Here is a 20,108-nt window from a genome sequence, read left to right as displayed (position 1 = left end):
CTGTTAGCAGAAGAAAAAGTAATCGGTCAGACAGTCAAGCTGTCAGCGTCATACAGCGACATCTACACAATCTTGAATTTTGTACATACTGATTGGGCATTTTAAACTCTTGCGTGCGCCCTATGTGAGTAAATATGTGCATTTGTATGGTTTTTATCACTTAATAATGGGAATTGCAATCATTAATATGGGGAGCAATTAGCCAAGGTTGACAAATTTGCAACCAGAAATGAAGATAAGTGAGTACATGTTGACAAAATGACAACAAGAATGGAATAAAATAGAAAGTGGCTCCAGTTTCTTAGCTAGTTCTACAATGTCTTCTGTGTCTGTCTTGCTACTGCAACCAAGAAATTTCTCGAATACGGGACGAAATAAAGTTCTAATCTGATTAGGATCGATGGTCATTATTTCTGCCATTTTATGGGACGGATTTGTTTCCAAAATATAGTCCGCTATCATTTTAAAGGCAACCTGGTAGGCGTCCGAACTGAGTTGAACACCTCGATTCAGAACACAAACGTAAGCAATTGTGAAACTTTTTTTTAAATACTCACCGTTCCAAAATTCTCCCAGCGGGGTTCCGTATCTGTGGGTGTTTTTTTCGCAAGATGGGGTTCTCTCCGGCTCCCCTGCGAACTGAGAAAAGATTAAGACGAGCTCGACGTGAAATAGACGATTGCGATTGCGGTGCAGCGTTTGCCTCCCAATTGACATCGTAAGGAATCGTCTCTCCTTTGAATGCCAACTTGTTTTGAGGCGCTCGCCAATCCGCATCACCTGTTTGAGCGCCCCCGGCTCGCGCATCTGTTGCTACGTCGCGTCGGCGGCGCTCACCTCGCTTCACTGGCGCCGTCGCGGCGACGTCATGCTCCACGTGCGCCCCTGACGGTAAAACCTCTCCTCGTTTTCCCTCGCTCTCCGTCTCAGGTGTATCGGAAGTTGGCGTCCAGCCGGCTGGCGGCGGCGGAGGAGGCGGCGGCGGGTGAGGCGGCCTCGCACCGCCGGGAGATGGTCCACCTGCAGAGGCTGCTGGGAGAGAGGCAGCAGGCGGAGGAGAAGCTGCTGCAATCCAAACGGTAGGAGGAGGAGGAGGAGTAAGAGGCAACAGATGAGGAGAGGGAGGAGCTAATGGTGCAGAGAAAAGGAGGAGAAGGTGGCTGAGGGAGAGAAACTGCTGCAGTTTGGAGTAATGGGCGGGAGGAGGCTTTTTTTATTTTGAGGCACTCGCTAAAAATATTCAGGCGACAAATTATTCTGCAGATGATTTGGAATTAGTTTTGCTAACGCTAGCAAGAATTGTCTTTGGCACTCATTTGAATTCAGACGACACATTGACCAATTATCGGCATGATTTTTTTTTTTAATTAGACCGGCCCATGTGTAGAAATTTCAAATTGGGTTATTTGGAATCAGACTCAGATCCCCTTGTCTCCTGCTTGAAATTCTCATAAACGATCTGTCACAGCTGCTTGTGAAGGGGTCTTTGAGATTGAACATAGCAATTGATTTACGGCGCTATCAGTGAGTAGTCAGCCCCCCCCACCCACACAACACCACCAATGTAAATTTGTGCTCTTTCTCTCTGTAACATTGGTTGTTATGCAACATACATTAACGTAAGTTTTAAGAAACCTCAAAGTATTTCCTTATAAATACTGTATTTTCTCGCATATTAGCCACCTCCGCGTATAAGCCGCACCCTTAAAACTGCCGTAAAATGGTTGAATTTTACAATTTCTCGCATATAAGCCGCCCACTGATTGACAATTTTCACCTCCATATTCATGGTTTTAATTGGGAGTACAAATGTGTTACTTTGAAGGGAAAATCTTAAGAAAAATCATCACACGTGCTATTTCTGCGATACTGTAGAAATCAATTTATAATTCAAAATTCCTAAAGGGTGTTGCCTGCACGTAGGCCAATTCCAAAAGGAAGTCAGGTGACCACTACAACCAGGAAGTGTGTCCGTAGAGGTCTAGTTTGTCATCCCTAGGTAAGTTGGCGGCGCCCTGAGCAAGCAATGGCAGGCACAAGTAAGTTTTTTCACGTTTTATGCAAGATACGGTTTATTTTTCTCATGGATTTTATTCATAGACCTCAAAATAAATTTTGTTTAGCCTTTTATTTTTTTATCGTTTCTCTATTTTGAAATACATTACCGTATCGGCCGCATTCTTTTGCGCTATGGCGTTCCGTCTTTGTCACCTTGCAGTTTCATGCATGTCAAGTCTAATTTGTGCGCATATAAGCCGTACCCTCGATTCAGTCATCATTCTTTTGAGCGACACATGCGTCGTATATGCGAGAAAATACGGTATATGAGTAGAATCAATCATATTGACACCAATGTTTACACGTTTACTGCAAATGAACACCTTAATAATCGTATGGGTCCATCTCCACTTTAGACTGCCAGTGAAAATGAATCAGACATCTGCGAGTTCGCTGATAAATCACACGTTGACCAATAAAAATGTCTTTAGGGAGGTGGAGGAGGAGCTAAAGATTGTGTGGCAGGCAGCCACTAGAGAGAACCAGCAAATCAAGGACACTCTGTGGGACTCGGACAGCATCCAACCAGCTTTTGGCCAGACGCTATCACCAGAGCCTCCTCTTGGGGGCTTCCTTCATGTCCCCCAAGATTTCCAAGAGCAGAAATTGGACAAAGGGGATCATCAAGACCTGGATTTCTACACCTAGAAGAGACCATCACACATGCTTTGGTTACCATCAATCAATTTTCCAACCAAGGTCGCATACGGTATGTTCAGGGCCGGAAATTCCGGGTGGGGGGCCGGGGCTAAGCCGCAACCGGGCCCCGCACTCTAGGGGGCGGTGTTGGGTGGGAGTAGAGTCAAAATAAAAAAAAATATGTCCATAGCAATAATTTTGTGTTTAAGTGTTAATATTTCTCTGTCAAGCACCCCTCCCCCTATGTTAAGGCTCTCAAGCCGCATGTGCCTCCCAGATAAAATCAATGCAGCTCTGATAGGTTCACCAATAGGCATTTTTGCTACTTAACATATTTTGCATGTTTGCCTTGTTTTATATTTCTTTTATTCTCGCTTAAAACAAACATTCATCAGGGCCCAAATAATAATAATTATATTTAAATAATAATTTGGTATACTTATTTATTTATTTTTATGCTGCTTCTGATGTTTCACATTTTTGCTTTGTGTCCTTTTACTATTTACTATTTAGTTATGTTAATGATAAAACCACCTTCCCTACATTTTAAATTTTTAGGTCATCTATTGGATGATCATATTCTAGGACAATAAAAATCTTTTTTAATTTTTTATTTATTTACACCCTTGTCTTTTTTTGGATGATGTTTTGTGATGTTTCCTCAGAATCAGAACGCTGAATTAAGTTAATCAATTTAAAAAAAAAAAAAAAACTACATCAATGTGGAAGGAAAAAAATGTTATGAGAATTTTGAATTATTTGTAATTTAGCAAAAATGTGTTTATGTTTAATGTTATGCGAGAACAGTCTGTTTTTTTAATTATAGAAGAAAATGACAACACATAGGACATTAGGTTTAAATGAAAGAAAAATAACATTCAAATCAGAAATACACAAGTCAATATTTAAAATAAAACGCATTTTAAATAAGAAATTGCCACGTTTTTAAAAGAACATGATCATCAAAATTCAAAGCTTGCTTCATAGTTTGGTTTGAGAATATTAGGAGAATATTTTTGATCATTCCTCCTCCCCTAATTTAGTGCGCACACATTCCCAAATATTTTTTTGTGACGTGCTTCCTGATGGTTGTGTAGTGTGTGTGTGTGTGTGTGTGTGTGTGTGTGTGTGTGTGTGTGTGCGTGCGAGGGTGGGCAAAAAAAAAAAAAAGTGAGGCACGTGCTCACCTCTGGTCATTGTAACCTTTGAGGCTTCTTGTGTAACAAATGCAGGAGACCAAAAAATGCAGTTTCAGTCTGCGGAGTCACTTTGATTGCAGCAGCTGTCCTTAACGCACCTGCCGGTAAGTCATCTTTAAATACTTTCATAAAAATGGCTGTTGTTAGATACAAATGTATGTATCGACAAAGGGAGCAGTTACTCTTTTGATCTAGCTTTATAAACTACAGCGGTACATTGAAATACGAGCTTAATGCGTTCCGGGACTGAGCTCGTATGTCGATTTACTCGTATCTCAAATAAACGTTTCCCATACATACCTGTCAACCTCTGCCGATAACTGCCGTTATAAATGATTATTGATTCCCCTTACAAACCCCCAAAAAACCTTACAAACACCGTACGGGTCGTACGGTGTTTGTAAGGTTTTTTGGGGTTTGTAAGGGGAATCAATAATCATTTATAAGGGCAGTTATGGGCAGAGGTTGACAGGTATGCATAGAAATGAACTAAAAACTAATTAATTGGTTCCAACCCTCTGAAAAATCACCAAAAACGGGATATTGGATTGGAAAAACATTTTAATTTGTTCTAATTCGCCATCTATTAACAAAGAAACAAATAACTAGTGGTTTAATTCTACTAAAATGGTTTTTAGTAGTACTAAAATTAGACTGATTTTTTTTGCACGGCAACACGCTCGTAACATAACATAAACAAATTTAAATGAACTTGGATTACGATGGAGACACTCAAAAATAAGTTGAATCTAACCTTACACTAAACTTAATTCTAATTTTGTTTTAAATTTTGATACCTTTGAAACCTGGCTCTATTTGCCCTGCCTCCACCCTGAATTTCAGCTACAGGAACGTATCGAGGGTTGTTTGCTTTTGTCTTCTCTTCAAAATATTCCCCAAATGATGCACACAACTGTCCTGACAATAGGATAACGCACGACCACTTGCCAATGAGAAGTAGTATATACTCCTACTCGTATTAGCGAACAAGCTCCGCCATTTGCAATGACTAACGGGAAGAAAAAAAACAGAAAAAAATGCAATGCTCCGCCCAGTGCTCGTAGAGACATTAAACGAGGGAGTTCCGACGGGAAAGACAGTGGCCATGATGTTTTTATGAGCAGCCTGTATGCTCGTACATCAAATTTTGTCTCGTATCTCATGATAAATATTTGCTCTTCCCATCCCATTTAACACACATAAAACATTTAATAAACACACATGCTATCATCATTGAAGATTACAATGTACTTGTTGCTAGCTCCAAATCCGATGACATTGGCTCCACCTATGAGATTATTTTCACCTAAAAAAAAATGCATGTCTGACCACAGGACAAGGCGATGGCGGGAGATGACGCCACGGAGAAAAACAAACCCATCTTTTGTGTAAGTACGCACACGCCAAACACTCGCTTCCTGTGCTTTCATGATTGAGCCAACACTTGCGCGGACTTTTAAGATCCAGGAGCCCGACAATGGCGGCGGAAAAACTACCCCGTCGCTGTTTGGGAAGTACAAACAGAGCGTTCAGACCCTCAAACCTTTCCGCTGGACCTCGTCGCAGTCAGTGCATTCAACTTATGATTATTATTTTTTTAAATGTGGCTAATACGTGGGTAAAGGGAGTCTGTTGGCTTTTCTATCTAGGAGGCACCCAATGGACAACGCCGGGTTCTTCTCCTTTACGACCTTCACGTGGATGACCTCCATGATGTGGGCCATGTTCCGGAACAGGCTGGACGTCAACTCCCTGAATTTGTCACCTTTGGATGAGGCTGAAGGAAGCACAGACAGGTCTTTTTGCACGGCAACGCGCTCGTAACATAACATAAACAAATTTAAATTAACTTGGATTACGATGCAGACACACTCAAAAATAAGTTTAATCTAACCTTACACTAAACTTAATTCTAATTTTGTTTTCAATTTTGATACCTTTCTTCTCCCGGCCAGCCGGGTTGGCTCTATTTGCCCCGCCTCCACCCTGACTTTCAGATGCAACCTATCGCGGGTTGTTTGAGTTTGTATTCCCTTCTAAATATTCCCAAAATGATGCACACAAATGTCCTCACAATAGGATAACGCACGACCACTTGCCAACGACAATTAGTATATACTCCTCTCGTATTAGCGAACAAGCTCCGCCATTTGCACTGACTAACGGGGAAAAAAAACGCTCCGCCCAGTGCTCGTAGAGACATTACACGAGGGAGTTGCGGGGAGAGACACAGTGGCCATGATGTTGTTATGAGCAGCCTCTCGCGTCCGCTGTCTGCTCGTATATCAAAATTTGTCTCGTATCTCAAGATAAATATTTGCTCAAAATTTTACTCGTATCTCAAATTGCTCGTATGTCGGGGTACTCGTATGTCGAGGTACCACTGTACAATGAATGCATTTGCTGAGGAAAAAAAAGTCTACGACTGACTGGCGACCACTCTAGGGTGTAGTCTGCCTTTCGCCCGAAGACAGTTGGGTCAGGCTCCAGCAACCCCTGCAACCCTTTCGAGGATGGGTGGTATAAAAGATGAATGATTGAAAAAAAATACAGATTAACTAAATTCTGACATTGTAACCAGTTCCTCCTAACTTAAGTGCAGTCATACCTCTACTTACAAATACCTCTAGAAACAAAATTTTCAAGTTACAAACCCCTGTGATATGCAAATGACCGTCCCAACATACAAAATCAAGATCCAAGTTACAAAAAAAGCTTATGGAACCAATTAATTTTGTAAGTAGAGGTACGTCTGTATTCTTTTCACTGAATACTTTTACTTTTTGGGATGACTTCTACTTTTATAATTTTGAAGGAACGCTACTCTTACTAGAGTCACCTTTCTGTCTACTCCGCCCACTTCTGCTGATGGAAAAGTTCTGGAATACATTTGACATTGATGTGACCCCTTCAGGCTCCAAAGACTCTGGGAGGAGGAAGTAGCAAAATGGGGTCTGGAGAAGGCCTCTTTGGTCCGAGCCATTCTGAGGTTTCAAAGAACAAGGCTTATCCTCTCGGTGATGGTTGGAGTCCTTGCCATGGTGGCCGCCTTTTTGGGTCCGGTGAGTTGGCCCCTCCCTCTTTCATGAGTTAAAGTCTAATAGAGTGGGTTTTGGATATGATTGGTCCAAATGATCGCTGTAACGTAACATAGTGCAATGTAGCATAACGTAAACAGTAGTCACTACAGTATAGCTTACCTCATTTGGATATATATATATATTTTTTTTTTTTTTTAATTTTTATTATTACCTTTTTCAATTATAGATTTTTCCCACCGTAATGGTTCCTTGAATTAACTCAATAATTTTCTTGAGAAGTATGTTTTTTTTTTATTATGCAGTGTTTTTTTAAATAATGATGACAAATCAAATTATTGATTTTTTTTCCTGTCATGTATTTTATTTAAAAAATTTTTTTTTTTTGTTTACATGCTTTTGTTTGTTGTTGTTTTTAAATGATGACTAATCAAATGATTGATTTTTTTTTTCCTTTCATGTATTTTATTTTAAATTATATTTTTTTGTTTACATCCTTTTGGTTGTTTTTTTTTTATTGGCATTTTTTTGTGTTATTAGTGTGATCGATCCTTCCAATAACCACTTCATTTATTTATTTATTTTTTTCTTACTCATCATTTATAAAATTGTGTTTTCATTAATGACTATTCAAAAATATGTTTTTTCTGCTAATGGATCCCTGAATTTTTTTTTTTTTAAACCATTATCCTATAAAATTTGCAGACAAGACTAATATACTACGATGGCAGCCTCAAAATATTGTCCTTCTTGTCCACAAATCTGAATTCTGAATTTTGAAGTCTGAATTCTGACTTTTGACATCTCCCCTCAGGCCGTTCTAGTCTACCTACTCCTGAACTACGTCGAAGACCCTTCCAAGTCGACGCGAACGCACGGCGTGGGCTTATGCTTTGCTCTTTTCACCTCTGAGTTCTTCAAGGCCTTTTTCATATCGCTTCTGTGGGCGCTCAACCTTCGCACGGCCACCCGGCTCAAGGGGGCCTTCAGCGCCCTGGCCTACCAGAAGGTCATCTCGCTGCGGGTACACAGCACTATCTCCATGGGAGAGGTACTAGCTTCCAATTACCCAAAATGACAACATCGTGTAGAAGATGCTATTTTTTTGTGTCCTTCTACTGTATTTTCTCGCATGTTAGCCGCCTCCGCGTATAAGACGCACCCTTAAAATGGCCTTAAAATGGTTGAATTTGACAATTTCTCTCGTATAAGCCGCCCCCTGATTCAGAATTTTCACCTCCATATTCATGGTTTTGATAGGGAGTACAAATGTGTTACTTTGAAGGAAAAATTTTAAGAAAAATTAGCACACGTGCTATTTCTGAGATACTGTATAAATCAATAGCTGGATTGCACATTCGGAAAGGGTGTTGCCTGCACATAGACAAATTCAAAAAGGAAGTCAGGTGACCACTACATCCAAGAAATGTGTCCGTAGCGGTCTAGTTTTCACCAAAATGGCGGCGCCGTGAGTGAGCAATGGCAGGCACAAGTGAGTTTTTTCACCTTTTATGCAAGATAGCGTTATTTTTTTTCTTGGATTTCATTCATAGACGTCAAAATTAATTTTGTCTATCATTTTATCTTTTCTCCATTTCTCTAACACATTGTCTTGCGTTATGGCGTTTCGTCTTTGTCACCTTGCAGTTTCGTGCATGTCAAGTCTAATTTGTGCGCATATAAGCCGTACTCTCGATTCAGTCATTTTTTTATCGACAAATGAGGCGTATACGCGAGAAAATACGGTGCACGTTATTTAAAAGCAATGAAAGAATACAAGCGATGATGAGAAATATTTGGAGTGCCAACTGTCGTTCCTCCCAGATCATTAACGTCCTGACTAACGACGGGCACAAGCTTTTTGAGGCGGTGCTTTTCGGCAGCTTCGTGCTGTCGACCCCCGTGCTCTTTTTCGTCTGCATCATCTACGCTTGCTTCATCCTGGGGGTGACGGCGCTGATGGGAGTCGGGACCTATCTTGTCTTCATCCCTCTACAGGTCAGGAGACCACTCACTTCATTTATTTTTATTTTTTTTAACTATGAATTTTGGTGTGGTTTGTCATTTAGTTTTTCTTGGCTAAGCTCATCAACAAGTTCCGTCAAAAAGCCATTTTGATGACCGACAGTCGCGTTCGCACCATGAACGAAGTGCTCAACAGTATCAAGCTCATCAAAATGTACGCCTGGGAAGATTCTTTTCAGGAGAAAATTGCTGGTAGGAATGTTGTTGTTTTTTGGTGCGGAAAAAAATTGGTCAGATTGAAATCATGATACAGAAAGATTGTAGGTTTTCATGAATTGCCATATTTGGAGCAACCTTTCATTATGAGTGAAAACGTGAAATTAAATTAGTTTCTGGGATTTTTAGGGGGATGAAAGGACAAATTATGCTTAAAAATGGGAATATTTTCTTTACTCATCACACTAACAGAAAATGAAAAAACGTATGTTCTAGGATAAAATATGGATAAAATTGTGTAGTTTAAAATCACTTGTTAGGGGGAAAATTGTTTTCAACCTTTTTCATGTTCCATTATGAGTGAAAATATGAAATTAAATTAGGAAAAATTCTGGGATTTTAAAGGGGATGAAATGACAAGTTATGCTTAAAAAAATTATTTTCTCATCATATGAACTAAAAAAAAAAAAAAAAGAAAATACTTCTATGTTCTTGGATGAAATATGAATAAAAATGTGTAGTGTATTATCAATAGTTAGGAGGGAAAAATTCATTTCATTTCATTATTTAGAGAAAAACTTTTTTTTTTGTATTTACAGGTTGGCATTTTTAGCTTTTCTTAAAAACATTTGATTAAAACAAAAAGTATTTTTTGTTAGACTACAACTTATTTATGATGTTGACTACTATCCCAACTTACAAAAACAAGATCCAAGTTGCAAAAAAAAGCTTCTGGAACCAATTAATTTTGTAAGTAGAGATACGCCTGTATTTATTTATTATTTATTGATATTTATTGATTATTTGTTCGTTTGTTGTTGTGATTTGTGCACTTTCTGGTGAAGCTTTAAATCTCATTATACTTGTACAATGATAATAAAAGCTTTCAATTCAATTGAATTTGCGACATGACAATTTGAACAATTTCTTCCACCAGAGTTGAGGCGAACGGAGAAACGACACCTGCGCGTGGCCAGTTACATCCAGAACGCCAACACCAGCATCACCAGCATCATCCCCACCTTGGCCACCGTCCTCACCTTCATGCTGCATACCTTGTTAGGCCGGAGACTGGACACCACTGAAGTGAGTTCCACGATGATGGAAGATAATAATAATAATAATAATAATAATAATAATATTCCGTTTCAACGCCAGGCTTTTACCACCATCGCCATCTTCAACGCCATGCGCTTCTGCCTGGCTCTCATGCCGTTGTCCGTCAAGTCTCTGGCCGAGGCCAACGTGTCCATTACGCGTCTGAAGGTAAGCAACTTGAGGGGCGGAGCTCAGAGCAGGGGTGCTTGCCCTTTTTTTTGCTCCAAGAACTACCATATTTTCTCACATATTTGTCTAAAAAAAATGACTGAATCAAGGGTACGGCTTATATGCGCACAAATTACACTTGACATGCACGAAACTGCAAGCTTACAAAGACGAAACGCCATAACGCAAGACAATGCGGCCGATACGGTCAGTTATTTCAAAATAGAGAAAATATATATTTTTTAAAACGCTAAACAAAATTTATTTTGATGATTAGGACTGAAATTCAAGAAGAAGAAAAAACTTATCTTGCATAAAATGTGAAAAAACTCACTCACTTGTGCATTGCTCTCTCAGGGCGTCGCCATTTTACCGTAGTTTACCCTAGATTTTGTGAAAACTAGACCGCTATGGACACACTTCCTGGTTGTCCTGCTCACTTGACTTCCTTTTTGAATTCGTCCAAGTGTGATGATTTTTCTTAAGATTTTCCTTTCAAAGTAACACATTTGTACTGCCTACTAAAACCATGAAAATGGAGGTGAAAATTGTGAATCAAGAGGCGGCTTATATGAGGGGAAATTTTAAAATTCAACCATTTTAAGGGTGCGGCTTATACACGGATCCGTCTACAAAATACGGTACTCCACACAAGCGGGCCTGTTGACTCTCAACGCACCCAGCCCCTGTTCAAAGTCGTCCCGCCACTGTTTGCTGCCACTCGTGTAACGCCGCCTCCTCCCCTCCAGAAACTATTGCTGATCCAGAATCCAGATCCATATTTGGTGCAGAGGAAAGGAGGCGGAGACTCTGCCATCCTGATGAAAAATGCCACCCTTTCTTGGAAGAAGCCAAACCCACGAAACCTCCATGGGAGGCCCGAAATCGGAACCGAGGCGGATGAACCGTCTCGGGGTGAAGATTCCAATCTTTTGCCCACCCTGCGGAATATTTCCTTCTCGCTGCCCAAGGGCCAATTGCTGGGTGTCTGCGGAAATGTCGGCAGTGGGAAGACTTCGCTCATTTCCAGCATTTTAGAGCAAGTGAGTTGCCCCGCCCACCCACATTCAGTGTGAGACCCGCCAATCAAACTTTGCCACCCCTGTCTTATAGATGCACCTCCTCCAAGGCTCCATCACGGCGGACGGGACCTTCGCGTACGTTTCCCAGCAGGCCTGGATCTTTCACGGCACTGTTCAAGAAAACATCTTGATGGGGAACCCGATGGACCGAGACAAGTGAGTCATACACATCACGAAAAACATGGCTTACCGTGAATGCATCATCCCCACGTTTCTTCGCGCAGGTACGAAAGCGTTTTGGATGCTTGCAGTCTCCGAGCCGACCTGAGAATACTGCCCCACGGCGACCAAACGGAGGTGGGAACGGTTCCCACGCGGCGTCGCGACCGCTGGCCTCGCCGTTGAGTTTTCCTGACCGCGTTTGTGTCTTGGGCGTGGTCAGATCGGCGAACGTGGCCTGAATCTGTCCGGTGGTCAGAAGCAGAGGATCAGCTTGGCCCGGGCCGTCTATTCCAACAAGGAGATCTTCCTATTGGACGACCCGCTTTCGGCAGTGGACGCCCACGTGGGGAAGCACATTTTCGAGGAGTGCATCAAGCGCCAGCTGCGGGGAAAGTCCATCATCCTGGTCACGCACCAGCTTCAGGTAGCTGTAATCCTATTTTTTATTCCACTCCCTTATGAATGCGTACTCTGATTGATACTAATTGATTAGCAACAGCATAACAAGTTGTTAAAATACCTTATTTTCTCGCATATTACCCGCCCTTAACTGCCTTAAAATCGTTGAACTTTGCAATTTCTCGCATATAAGCCGCCCCTTGATTCACAATTTTCACCTCCATGTTTATGGTTTTAATAGGGAGTACAAATGTGTTACTTTGAAGGGAAAATCTTAAGAAAAATCATTGCTCCTGGTGTTTTTGAGATACTATTATTACGGTAATTAGCGTATTCATCGAGAAAATCGGCGATGCGCCGAAGACGCAAAAGCCGTACCGCAAAATGGCGAGGGAACACCGTAGTCCGATTGGTACGGAATGCACGCTCCGTGATCGTTTTGGTTTGGATTTAAAACTCTACCTTGCCGTTCCGCCAGTATCTGGAATTCTGCGACGACATCCTGCTGCTGGAGAACGGCCAGGTTCTGGATTCGGGGAACCACCAGGCGCTGATCGGGAAGGACGGACGTTACGCTCAGCTCATCAAAGGCTACAAGGCGGAGCAAGCCAAGGTCAGACCGGATTCCGTTGGGGGCAAAATAATGACAACATAGAAGCGTTGATCACTTGCTTTCGTGTCCAGTCGGAGAAAAAAGAAGAGGTGGCGCCGTCTGAGAAGGAAATGGAGGCTGAGCGGCGAGAACGGGCAAACAGCGGGGTCATCAACCCAGGTTACCGCAATCCAAGCACCACTACATTTTTTGGTTGTCTAACAAAATTAATCCATGTTCTCCATTCACATCGACAAGATGGCTCTAAAAATAACATGCAATTCATTAAATACAGTCGTATCTCTACTTACGAAATTAATTGGTTCCAGGACTTTTTTCGTAACTTGAACATTTTGTAAGTAGAGGTGCACTTTATATGTAAATTCTTTCATTCGTTCCACGGTTCTCACACAACGATCAACTAAACCCTTTAAAATTGGTCAACATCTCCCAAAATGTGAGAAACACACAAAATGAAAGAAAATTCTAAGAAAAATATTTATTCATGTCTTAAAATGAATAACAATTATTATTATTATTATTATCAACCAGGTAATCTCTCTCTCTCAAAATTATAATCATGAGAGAGAGAGAGTTTTTCCTTTCAGATTTTTTAAAGGAACTTTGACATTAAAATAAAAGTTAATAAATACAACGAAAATTGTCCGGCGACGAATTGTCCGGGTACCAAAATTTCGTACCTAAAAGCTGCAAATAGGCAAAACTACTTTTTGTAACATTTTGAATTATTTTTTTTTACAGGGGTACAGTACTGATTGTTTTGTCTCTTTTCCAAAGCTTTCGAAGTCACCGATGACGAAGAAGTGGGAGGAATAAGCGGCCAACAAAGTGAGTTTATTGTTATCGTGAGATCCCCAAAAACAAAATTCCTCTACCTCAGACTATTTCTATTATAATCCAGTATCTCAGATGATCACAGCAGTGAAGGGTGGCGAGCAGCTGGTCAGCGAGGAGACGTACACCGAGGGCGCCGTCTCCTGGAGGACTTACACGCAGTACTGCAAGGCGGCCGGAGGTTGGAAACTCGGAAACTCCCAAACGCTAACGCAAAAAAAAAACATCAGACGTGAGTCAGTCGGTGGTCCATTTCTTCAGGTTACTTCGTCACCTTCCTCAACTTCCTGAACGTGGTCTTGATGATCGGCTCCACGGCTTTCTGCAACTGGTGGCTCAGCTATTGGCTGGGCCGAGGCAGTGGGGTGAGGTCACAAAATGCTAACATATCTGTCAATCAATTGCTGCCCTTATTAATGATTGCAATTCCCCTTATTAAGCGATTAAAAATACGTACAAATGCAATGCGGCACATATTTACTCACATAGGGCCCACGTAAAAGTAAAAAAAAATTGGGGGACTTTTGTATGCACTAAATTCAAGATTCTGTAGATGGCGCTATATGGCGCCGACAGCGTGACTGTCTGGGTACATTGCTTGCTGACGCGCTATATTTATATAGTCAAAGGGCATGACAATATTAGCAATCGACGATGACGTTTTCGTCTGCTACCAGTGACCGAGACGATCCGGTTTACAAAAAAACGTACTTAAAAAAATCCTGTACAAAAGTTATTAGAAAGCGTATACAATTTGAAATGATCCAAAAATGAGAAAAATGTACAAGTTGACACGTATGCGCTAACCTGATTAAAGTGAGCGTTCCCATTTTGTCATTGCCTCGTCATGTTGCGAAAATGAAGAATTTTGTAGTGATTCAAAAAGAGAAAACGTTCCTCTCGCATGTCATGTTTTCCCAGCAGAGGACAAGAAGCCGGGTCACGTGTCCAAACAACCGCTTCACATTTTTGTCCAACAAAGATGACGAAATATCTTTTGACGCTGGGTTAAAAACACTCTTGATTGCTCAAAACTTTGATAGTCAAGTAACTGGATTGCTTTTTTAAATAATATGACAAGGGGGCCCGGTGGACTAGTGGTTAGCGGGTCGGCCTAACATTCCTGGGGTCGAGGGTTCGATCTCAAGTGGCTCCTTATTGTGTGAAGTTTGCAAGATCTCCCTGGGCTTGCGTGGGTTTTCTCCGGGCACTCTGCTTTCCCCCCACATCCCCAAAAAAATGCATGCTAAGCTAACTGACCGCTCTAAATTGCCCCTAAATATGATTAGAGCCCAATTAATTTCGATAGTATGAGTGGTTAGTGCGAGGGGCTCAAAGTTCTGGGGTCGAAGGTTCGATCCCAGGTTGGTCCGCACTGTTTGGCGTTTGCATGTTAGAGCCCAATTAATTTCGATAGTATGAGTGGTTAGTGCGAGGGGCTCAAAGTTCTGGGGTCGAAGGTTCGATCCCAGGTCGGTCCGCACTGTTTGGCGTTTGCATGTTGCGTGGGTTTTTCCCCAGGTACTCCGGTTTCCTCCCACATCCCCAAAAAGATCTATGCTAAGCTAAACTGTCCCCGTGATAGTTTTTTTTGTCTCCTCGTGCCTCGTGATTGGCTGGCCAGCCATTCACGGCGTCCCCCGCCTCTGACCCGTAGTTATCCCAAATGGCCTCCAGCACCCCCTCGAGAAAATGAATGAATCTGTGACAACGCTAACGCTAACATTGGCTAGGTCCATTGGAGCAACGAGACCACGTCAGACCTGGGCGACATTTCCAAGAACCCAGACCTGCACTTTTACCAGCTGATCTACGGCCTGACGTTGGTGGTCATGGTGGTCCTGGCCGTGGTCAAATGCTTCTTCTACACTCACGTCACCCTGAACGCCGCCTGCCGCTTCCACGATGCCACGGTAGAGAAGGTACGTGGCTTTTTTTCCCATCCGTCCTTTTCGCCTCCGCGTAGATAACCCGAACGGATTTTTATTTTTTTTGTCCTCCTGCCAGATCATCGCCAGTCCCATGAGTTTCTTCGACACCACGCCCACGGGCCGCATTCTCAACCGCTTCTCCAAAGACCAGGAGGAGCTGGATAGCGTTCTTCCACTGCACATGGACCCCTTCCTGCAATTCGCCCTGCTGGTGACATGCACCGTGGTCATCATCTCGGCCGTTTTCCCGCCCATGCTGGTCGCCGTGCTCATCATGGGGCTTTTGTTCACGCTCATGCTCTTGTAAGTTACCTCCCACTTGGGTTCGGCCGATTCGTCGGGGTTAAGTATACCGTATTTTCTCACGCGTACGCCGTATTTGTCGCTCCAAAAAATGATGACTGAATGCAGGGTATGGCTTATATGCGCACAAATTAGACTTCACATGCACGAAACTGCAAGGTGACAAAGACGAAACGCCATAACGCAAGACTATGCCTACTCACCTGAGTTCCTTTTTGAATTTGTCTACGTGCAGGCAACTTTATAGGAATGTCCAATCCAGCAATCGATTGTTCTCAGAAATGTTTTTTCTTCAGATTTTCCCTTCAAAGTAACACATTTGTACTCCCTATTAAAACCATGAAAATAGAGGTAAAAATTGTGAATCGGGGCGGCTTATACGAGAGAAATTGTCAAATTCAACCGTTTTAAGGCTATTTTAAGAGTGCTGCTTATACGCGGAGACGGATAATATATGAGAAATTACAGTACGTTTAATTATTATTTTTTTAATTTTTTACTGCAGCATGTTCCAAAGAAGCATCCGCTTGATGAAGAGGATGGAGAACATCAGCCGCTCTCCCTGCATCTCCCTCACCACGTCCACCCTGCAGGGCCTCAGCACCATCCACGCCTACAACTTGCGAGACAGCCACATCAAGCTGTGAGACCACATTTACCACCACCAACTGACACAAAACTCCAAAAACGTCATTTGGACTCAATGACTGAAGTCATTCATTCATTCATTGATTTTACTGGAACCGCTTCATCCTGACTAGGGTCGCAGGGGGTGCTGGAGCCCATCCCAGCCAACTTTGAGCAGCAGGCGGAGGGACACCCCGAATGGGTTGAGACAAAGGACAACCATTCACACTCCCACTCATAGGACATTTAGAGTGTTTAGAGCAGGGGTGTCAAACATGCGGCCCGTGGGCGGAAGTTGCCCGCTTGTGGTTCCGATCCAGCCCCCCTGGTGGCCGCTTTTTAGCTCATACATACTGTACGTACAGAATCAAAGGCTCTCAATCACATTTAACTCCTGGTCTCGATCCTTGGTTTTGCGGTAGGTTCAAGTCCCTGAATGACATCAACTCCAATCACTACCTGCTCTTCAACGCCGGCACTCGTTGGCTGGCCTTCAGGCTTGACTTCATGGCGGCCACCTTGACCTTGTTCGTGTCGCTCTTTGTGGTTCTGAGCAGTAACGAGGACATCGTTCCATCCTTGAAAGGCCTGGCTTTGTCCTACACCATACAGGTAGTTTTCAAAAAAAAATCGAAGTGGCGGGAATTTGTTGCTTTCCGACGCTAACGTAGCCACGTGCAGCTGACGGGGATGCTGCAGTACGTGGTGAGGCAAGCCACGGAGGTGGAGGCCAGGTTCAACTCGGTGGAGAGGCTCCAGGAGTACATCATGGTCGATCACAGAACCCGTAGCCGTCGGACGCCATCGCCGCGTGATGGCGTTCGTTCTAAAATCCAAGATTCTTCTGAACAGGGCTGTAAATCGGAAGCGGCCAGACACGTAGAAGACGCCGGCATTCCCAAAAACTGGCCCACGGGCGGCTCCATCGACTTCCGGGACTACAAAATGAGGTACCGAGAGAACACGCCAGTTGTCCTGGACGGGCTAACTTTCCTCATCCGAGCCGGCGAGAAGCTTGGCATTGTGGGAAGGACGGGTTCCGGTGAGGGTTTTTAGAAAGCAGCCCTCGAGACTTTCTCAGTCGTCGTTAGTTTGCGGCCAATAGCGAATGACCGTCTCCGTTCAGGTAAGTCCTCCTTGGGGGTGGCGCTCTTCCGGCTGGTGGAACCCGCTGAGGGAAGAATCCTCATCGACGGAGTGGACATCTCGACCATCGGTCTGCGAGATCTGCGTAGCAAACTGTCCATCATCCCGCAGGATCCCGTGCTGTTCATCGGCACCGTCAGGTAACGAAGCGGTCGCGGGGGTGGCTGACCGCCGTCGGCTGAGGACCACCTTTGTCCATGTCCACAGATACAACCTGGACCCCTTCAACAGCTACAGTGACGAGGAAATCTGGGCAGCTCTGGAGAGAACTTACGTCAAGGACTCGGTCAGTAGGACTGTGTATTGATAATAATAATTATTATTATTATTATAATTATTATAATAATCGGACATAGGCTTTGTCATCATCATTGACTCGACAAAAGCCTAATTGTCATCATATTCAGCTGCGTATGACGAAATTGGTAGTGCTTCTCCACAAGGTGCGCTCTCCCGGCAAAAGTCCCAAATAAGTGATAATTTCAGACTCGTTGGCATTCTGCCGTGATGGATACATCGCATTACCCCTCAAGTGCAACCAAATCCAGGCGACTGCAGAAAAAGTTTGCCTCACAGATGCCAACAAAGAAAGAAAAAAAACGATCACTGTAGCGTCTGCCAGAGGGCAGCAGCTGGAACAGGTTCTGACCAGGGTGGTATGGGTCCCCGACAATTTTCCTGGCTCTGCTGAGGTAACGAGAGCTGGCAATGTCTTCCAGTGAGGGCAGTGAGCAGCCGACGATCCTCTGGGCAGTGTTAATCACTCTCTGCATGGCCTTTTTGTCTGCTGCCGTGCTTCCAGCGTACCACACTGTAATGCAGTATGCCAGGATGCTCTCCACAGTGGCTCTATAGAAGGTCACCAGAAGCTTAGTGTCCAAGTTGTTCTTCCTGACTACCCTGAGGAAATGGAGTCGTTTCTGGGCCTTCTTCACTACTGCCGTGGTGTATGTAGACCAGGAGAGCTTATCCGTGACGTGGACCCCCAGGAATTTAAAGGACTGGACCCTGTCTACACATACCCCATTTATGAGGAGTGGGGCCAGATCTGTGCTGTGTTTGCGAAAGTCCAGGATTATTTCTTTAGTTTTCGTGGTGTTCAGTGTGAGATTGTTCACCGAGCACCACGAAGACAGTTAATTGAATCAAAAACTATTGATGCGAATCATGATTTAATCACAATTATGGGAATATTTGTACTATACATCGCTTTAGAACAGCAAAATGGACATACCTCTACGAAATTTGACACGAAAGGCACAAGGGCTAGGTACTGCCAACTAGTGGACTGGAGTGGAAGTGCAACCGCCTATTGTTTACTCCCACCAAAAACACAAGCGTAAAGATTTTCTGATGGTTTTTGGGTCGACATGAGAATTGTGATATCAGGTTATATTGCAGATTAAACGTGAAATGAAATACTGGATTTACAGTTTTACGAACATGACTTTGTGTGTACAGATCTCCAAACTGGAGGGTCGGCTTCAGGCACAGGTGTTTGAGAATGGAGAGAATTTCTCAGTCGGTGAGAGGCAGCTGATGTGCCTGGCGAGGGCGCTGCTGCGAAACTCCAAGGTTGGGACGCAACAACGTCGTTCCTGTCGATACAGACCTTACGTTGGCGACGTAAAAACGAAAAACCTTTTCTCTCCCCCAGATCATTCTTTTGGACGAGGCCACGGCGTCCATCGATTCCGAGACCGACACCCTGATCCAGACCACCATCCGAGACGCCTTCAAGGACTGCACCGTGCTGACCATTGCCCACCGTATCAACACGGTCATGCACGCCGACCGCATTCTGGTCATGGACGACGGAAAAGTGAGGCGCCACAAAACGTTTCCGTGTCGGGAACCGTCAAGTAACTCCGAAGCGTTAATCCCGACCCGCAGGTGGCAGAGCTGGGCGATCCGGACGCGTTGGCGAGGAGGTCCGGTTCGCTGTTTTCCTCGCTCTTGTCGGCCGCAAACACCGTGAGCACTCGGGAGCCACAGTGACGTTGAACGGCCGTCTTATTCAAGGAGAAGTGTGTATTTAAACGCCGTTATTTGTTGAATTAGGACGGCTTTTCAAGTCGTTTCGAGATTCTGCTTCTCATTTGTGGCCACGCCCCCTTTTGATGAATAGTCCGTTTTCTTTTATATGACCTCACTTGATAGATGTCTAACTTTTGTTGCTGTGTGTCTTGTCCGTGCGATTGTAGGAGTTTCCTGCTATGTCTTTTTGGCTCTCTTGTGTGACCCAGGTGTTTGTGATTGTCATCAATCCCTGTCTGTGTATTCAAACCCTGTTTTTGAGCGCCCGTGTTCGAGTATTTTCTGTCTTTATTATGTTGGCGTGTGTGCCTCTTGTTTTCGCCCTTCCCGGTTTGTATTTTTGTTCTCTTTTTTTAAGTTTTATTGTTTATAATGTTTTTTATTTCATTAAAACCTTAAGTTTGTGCACCAGCACTCTTTTTTCGTCGTCTGCTTCCTGCTCCTGGCTTCCTGCTCCGATCCTAACAGAATACTCGCACACGGACACACAAAAACACAGGGTTTGAATATCATACCTGTCAACCTCTGCCGATAACTGCCCTTATAAATGATCATTGATTCCCCTTACAACCCCCCCCAAAAAACTTACAAAC

General features: G+C 43.5%; 3 protein-coding genes across 6 annotated transcripts in view; 2 read left to right on the top strand and 1 right to left on the bottom strand.

Annotated features, from left to right (window-relative positions):
* Positions 1-1,526, bottom strand: part of LOC144092089 (E3 ubiquitin-protein ligase RNF182) — a 3,800-nt gene extending 2,274 nt beyond the window's left edge. The window contains exons 1-2 of one of the 2 annotated variants that reach the window (XM_077624870.1): positions 838-1,526; positions 558-639 (exon numbers count right to left, since the gene is read on the bottom strand). The gene's annotated coding sequence lies outside the window, so the exon portion shown is untranslated. The remainder of the gene's footprint in view (positions 1-557; positions 640-837) is intronic. The other variant, XM_077624874.1, reaches the window with a different exon arrangement.
* The window catches only part of cep89 (centrosomal protein 89), a 15,322-nt gene extending 12,012 nt beyond the window's left edge, over positions 1-3,310 (top strand). Inside the window, exons 17-18 of the mRNA XM_077624832.1 lie at positions 931-1,079; positions 2,490-3,310. Coding sequence (XP_077480958.1) covers positions 931-1,079; positions 2,490-2,706 — 366 coding nt within the window. The 3' untranslated portion in view covers positions 2,707-3,310. The remainder of the gene's footprint in view (positions 1-930; positions 1,080-2,489) is intronic.
* On the top strand, positions 2,689-19,929 carry abcc12 (ATP-binding cassette, sub-family C (CFTR/MRP), member 12). Of its 3 annotated transcripts, XM_077624800.1 has the most exons (29): positions 4,628-5,284; positions 5,358-5,461; positions 5,546-5,692; positions 6,811-6,958; positions 7,749-7,985; positions 8,759-8,932; positions 9,004-9,151; positions 10,053-10,201; positions 10,274-10,381; positions 11,131-11,424; positions 11,495-11,619; positions 11,688-11,760; positions 11,846-12,049; positions 12,503-12,637; positions 12,709-12,796; positions 13,415-13,465; positions 13,539-13,652; positions 13,733-13,836; positions 15,205-15,393; positions 15,479-15,705; positions 16,211-16,348; positions 16,755-16,944; positions 17,014-17,103; positions 17,185-17,374; positions 17,459-17,618; positions 17,686-17,764; positions 18,940-19,053; positions 19,136-19,300; positions 19,372-19,929. In XM_077624800.1, exons 1-29 carry the CDS (start codon positions 5,240-5,242, stop codon positions 19,474-19,476), a joined length of 4,095 nt encoding a protein of 1,364 aa, XP_077480926.1. In that variant the 5' UTR covers positions 4,628-5,239; the 3' UTR covers positions 19,477-19,929. The 3 variants fall into 3 exon arrangements, with proteins under 3 accessions (XP_077480917.1, XP_077480908.1, XP_077480926.1); XM_077624791.1 differs by lacking the exons at positions 17,686-17,764; positions 18,940-19,053; positions 19,136-19,300; positions 19,372-19,929 and adding exons at positions 2,689-2,767; positions 3,930-4,000 and having other exon boundaries at positions 5,231-5,284; positions 17,185-17,522; XM_077624782.1 differs by lacking the exons at positions 17,686-17,764; positions 18,940-19,053; positions 19,136-19,300; positions 19,372-19,929 and adding exons at positions 2,689-2,767; positions 3,930-4,000 and having other exon boundaries at positions 5,231-5,284; positions 17,014-17,522.
* The last annotated feature ends 179 nt before the right edge of the window (positions 19,930-20,108 follow it).

Source organism: Stigmatopora argus, chromosome 2, assembly GCF_051989625.1.
Source record: "Stigmatopora argus isolate UIUO_Sarg chromosome 2, RoL_Sarg_1.0, whole genome shotgun sequence".
Taxonomy (NCBI): Eukaryota; Metazoa; Chordata; class Actinopteri; order Syngnathiformes; family Syngnathidae; genus Stigmatopora; species Stigmatopora argus.
The sequence above is the reverse complement of the archived record's forward strand: the minus strand, read 5'-3'. Positions and strand labels throughout refer to the sequence as shown.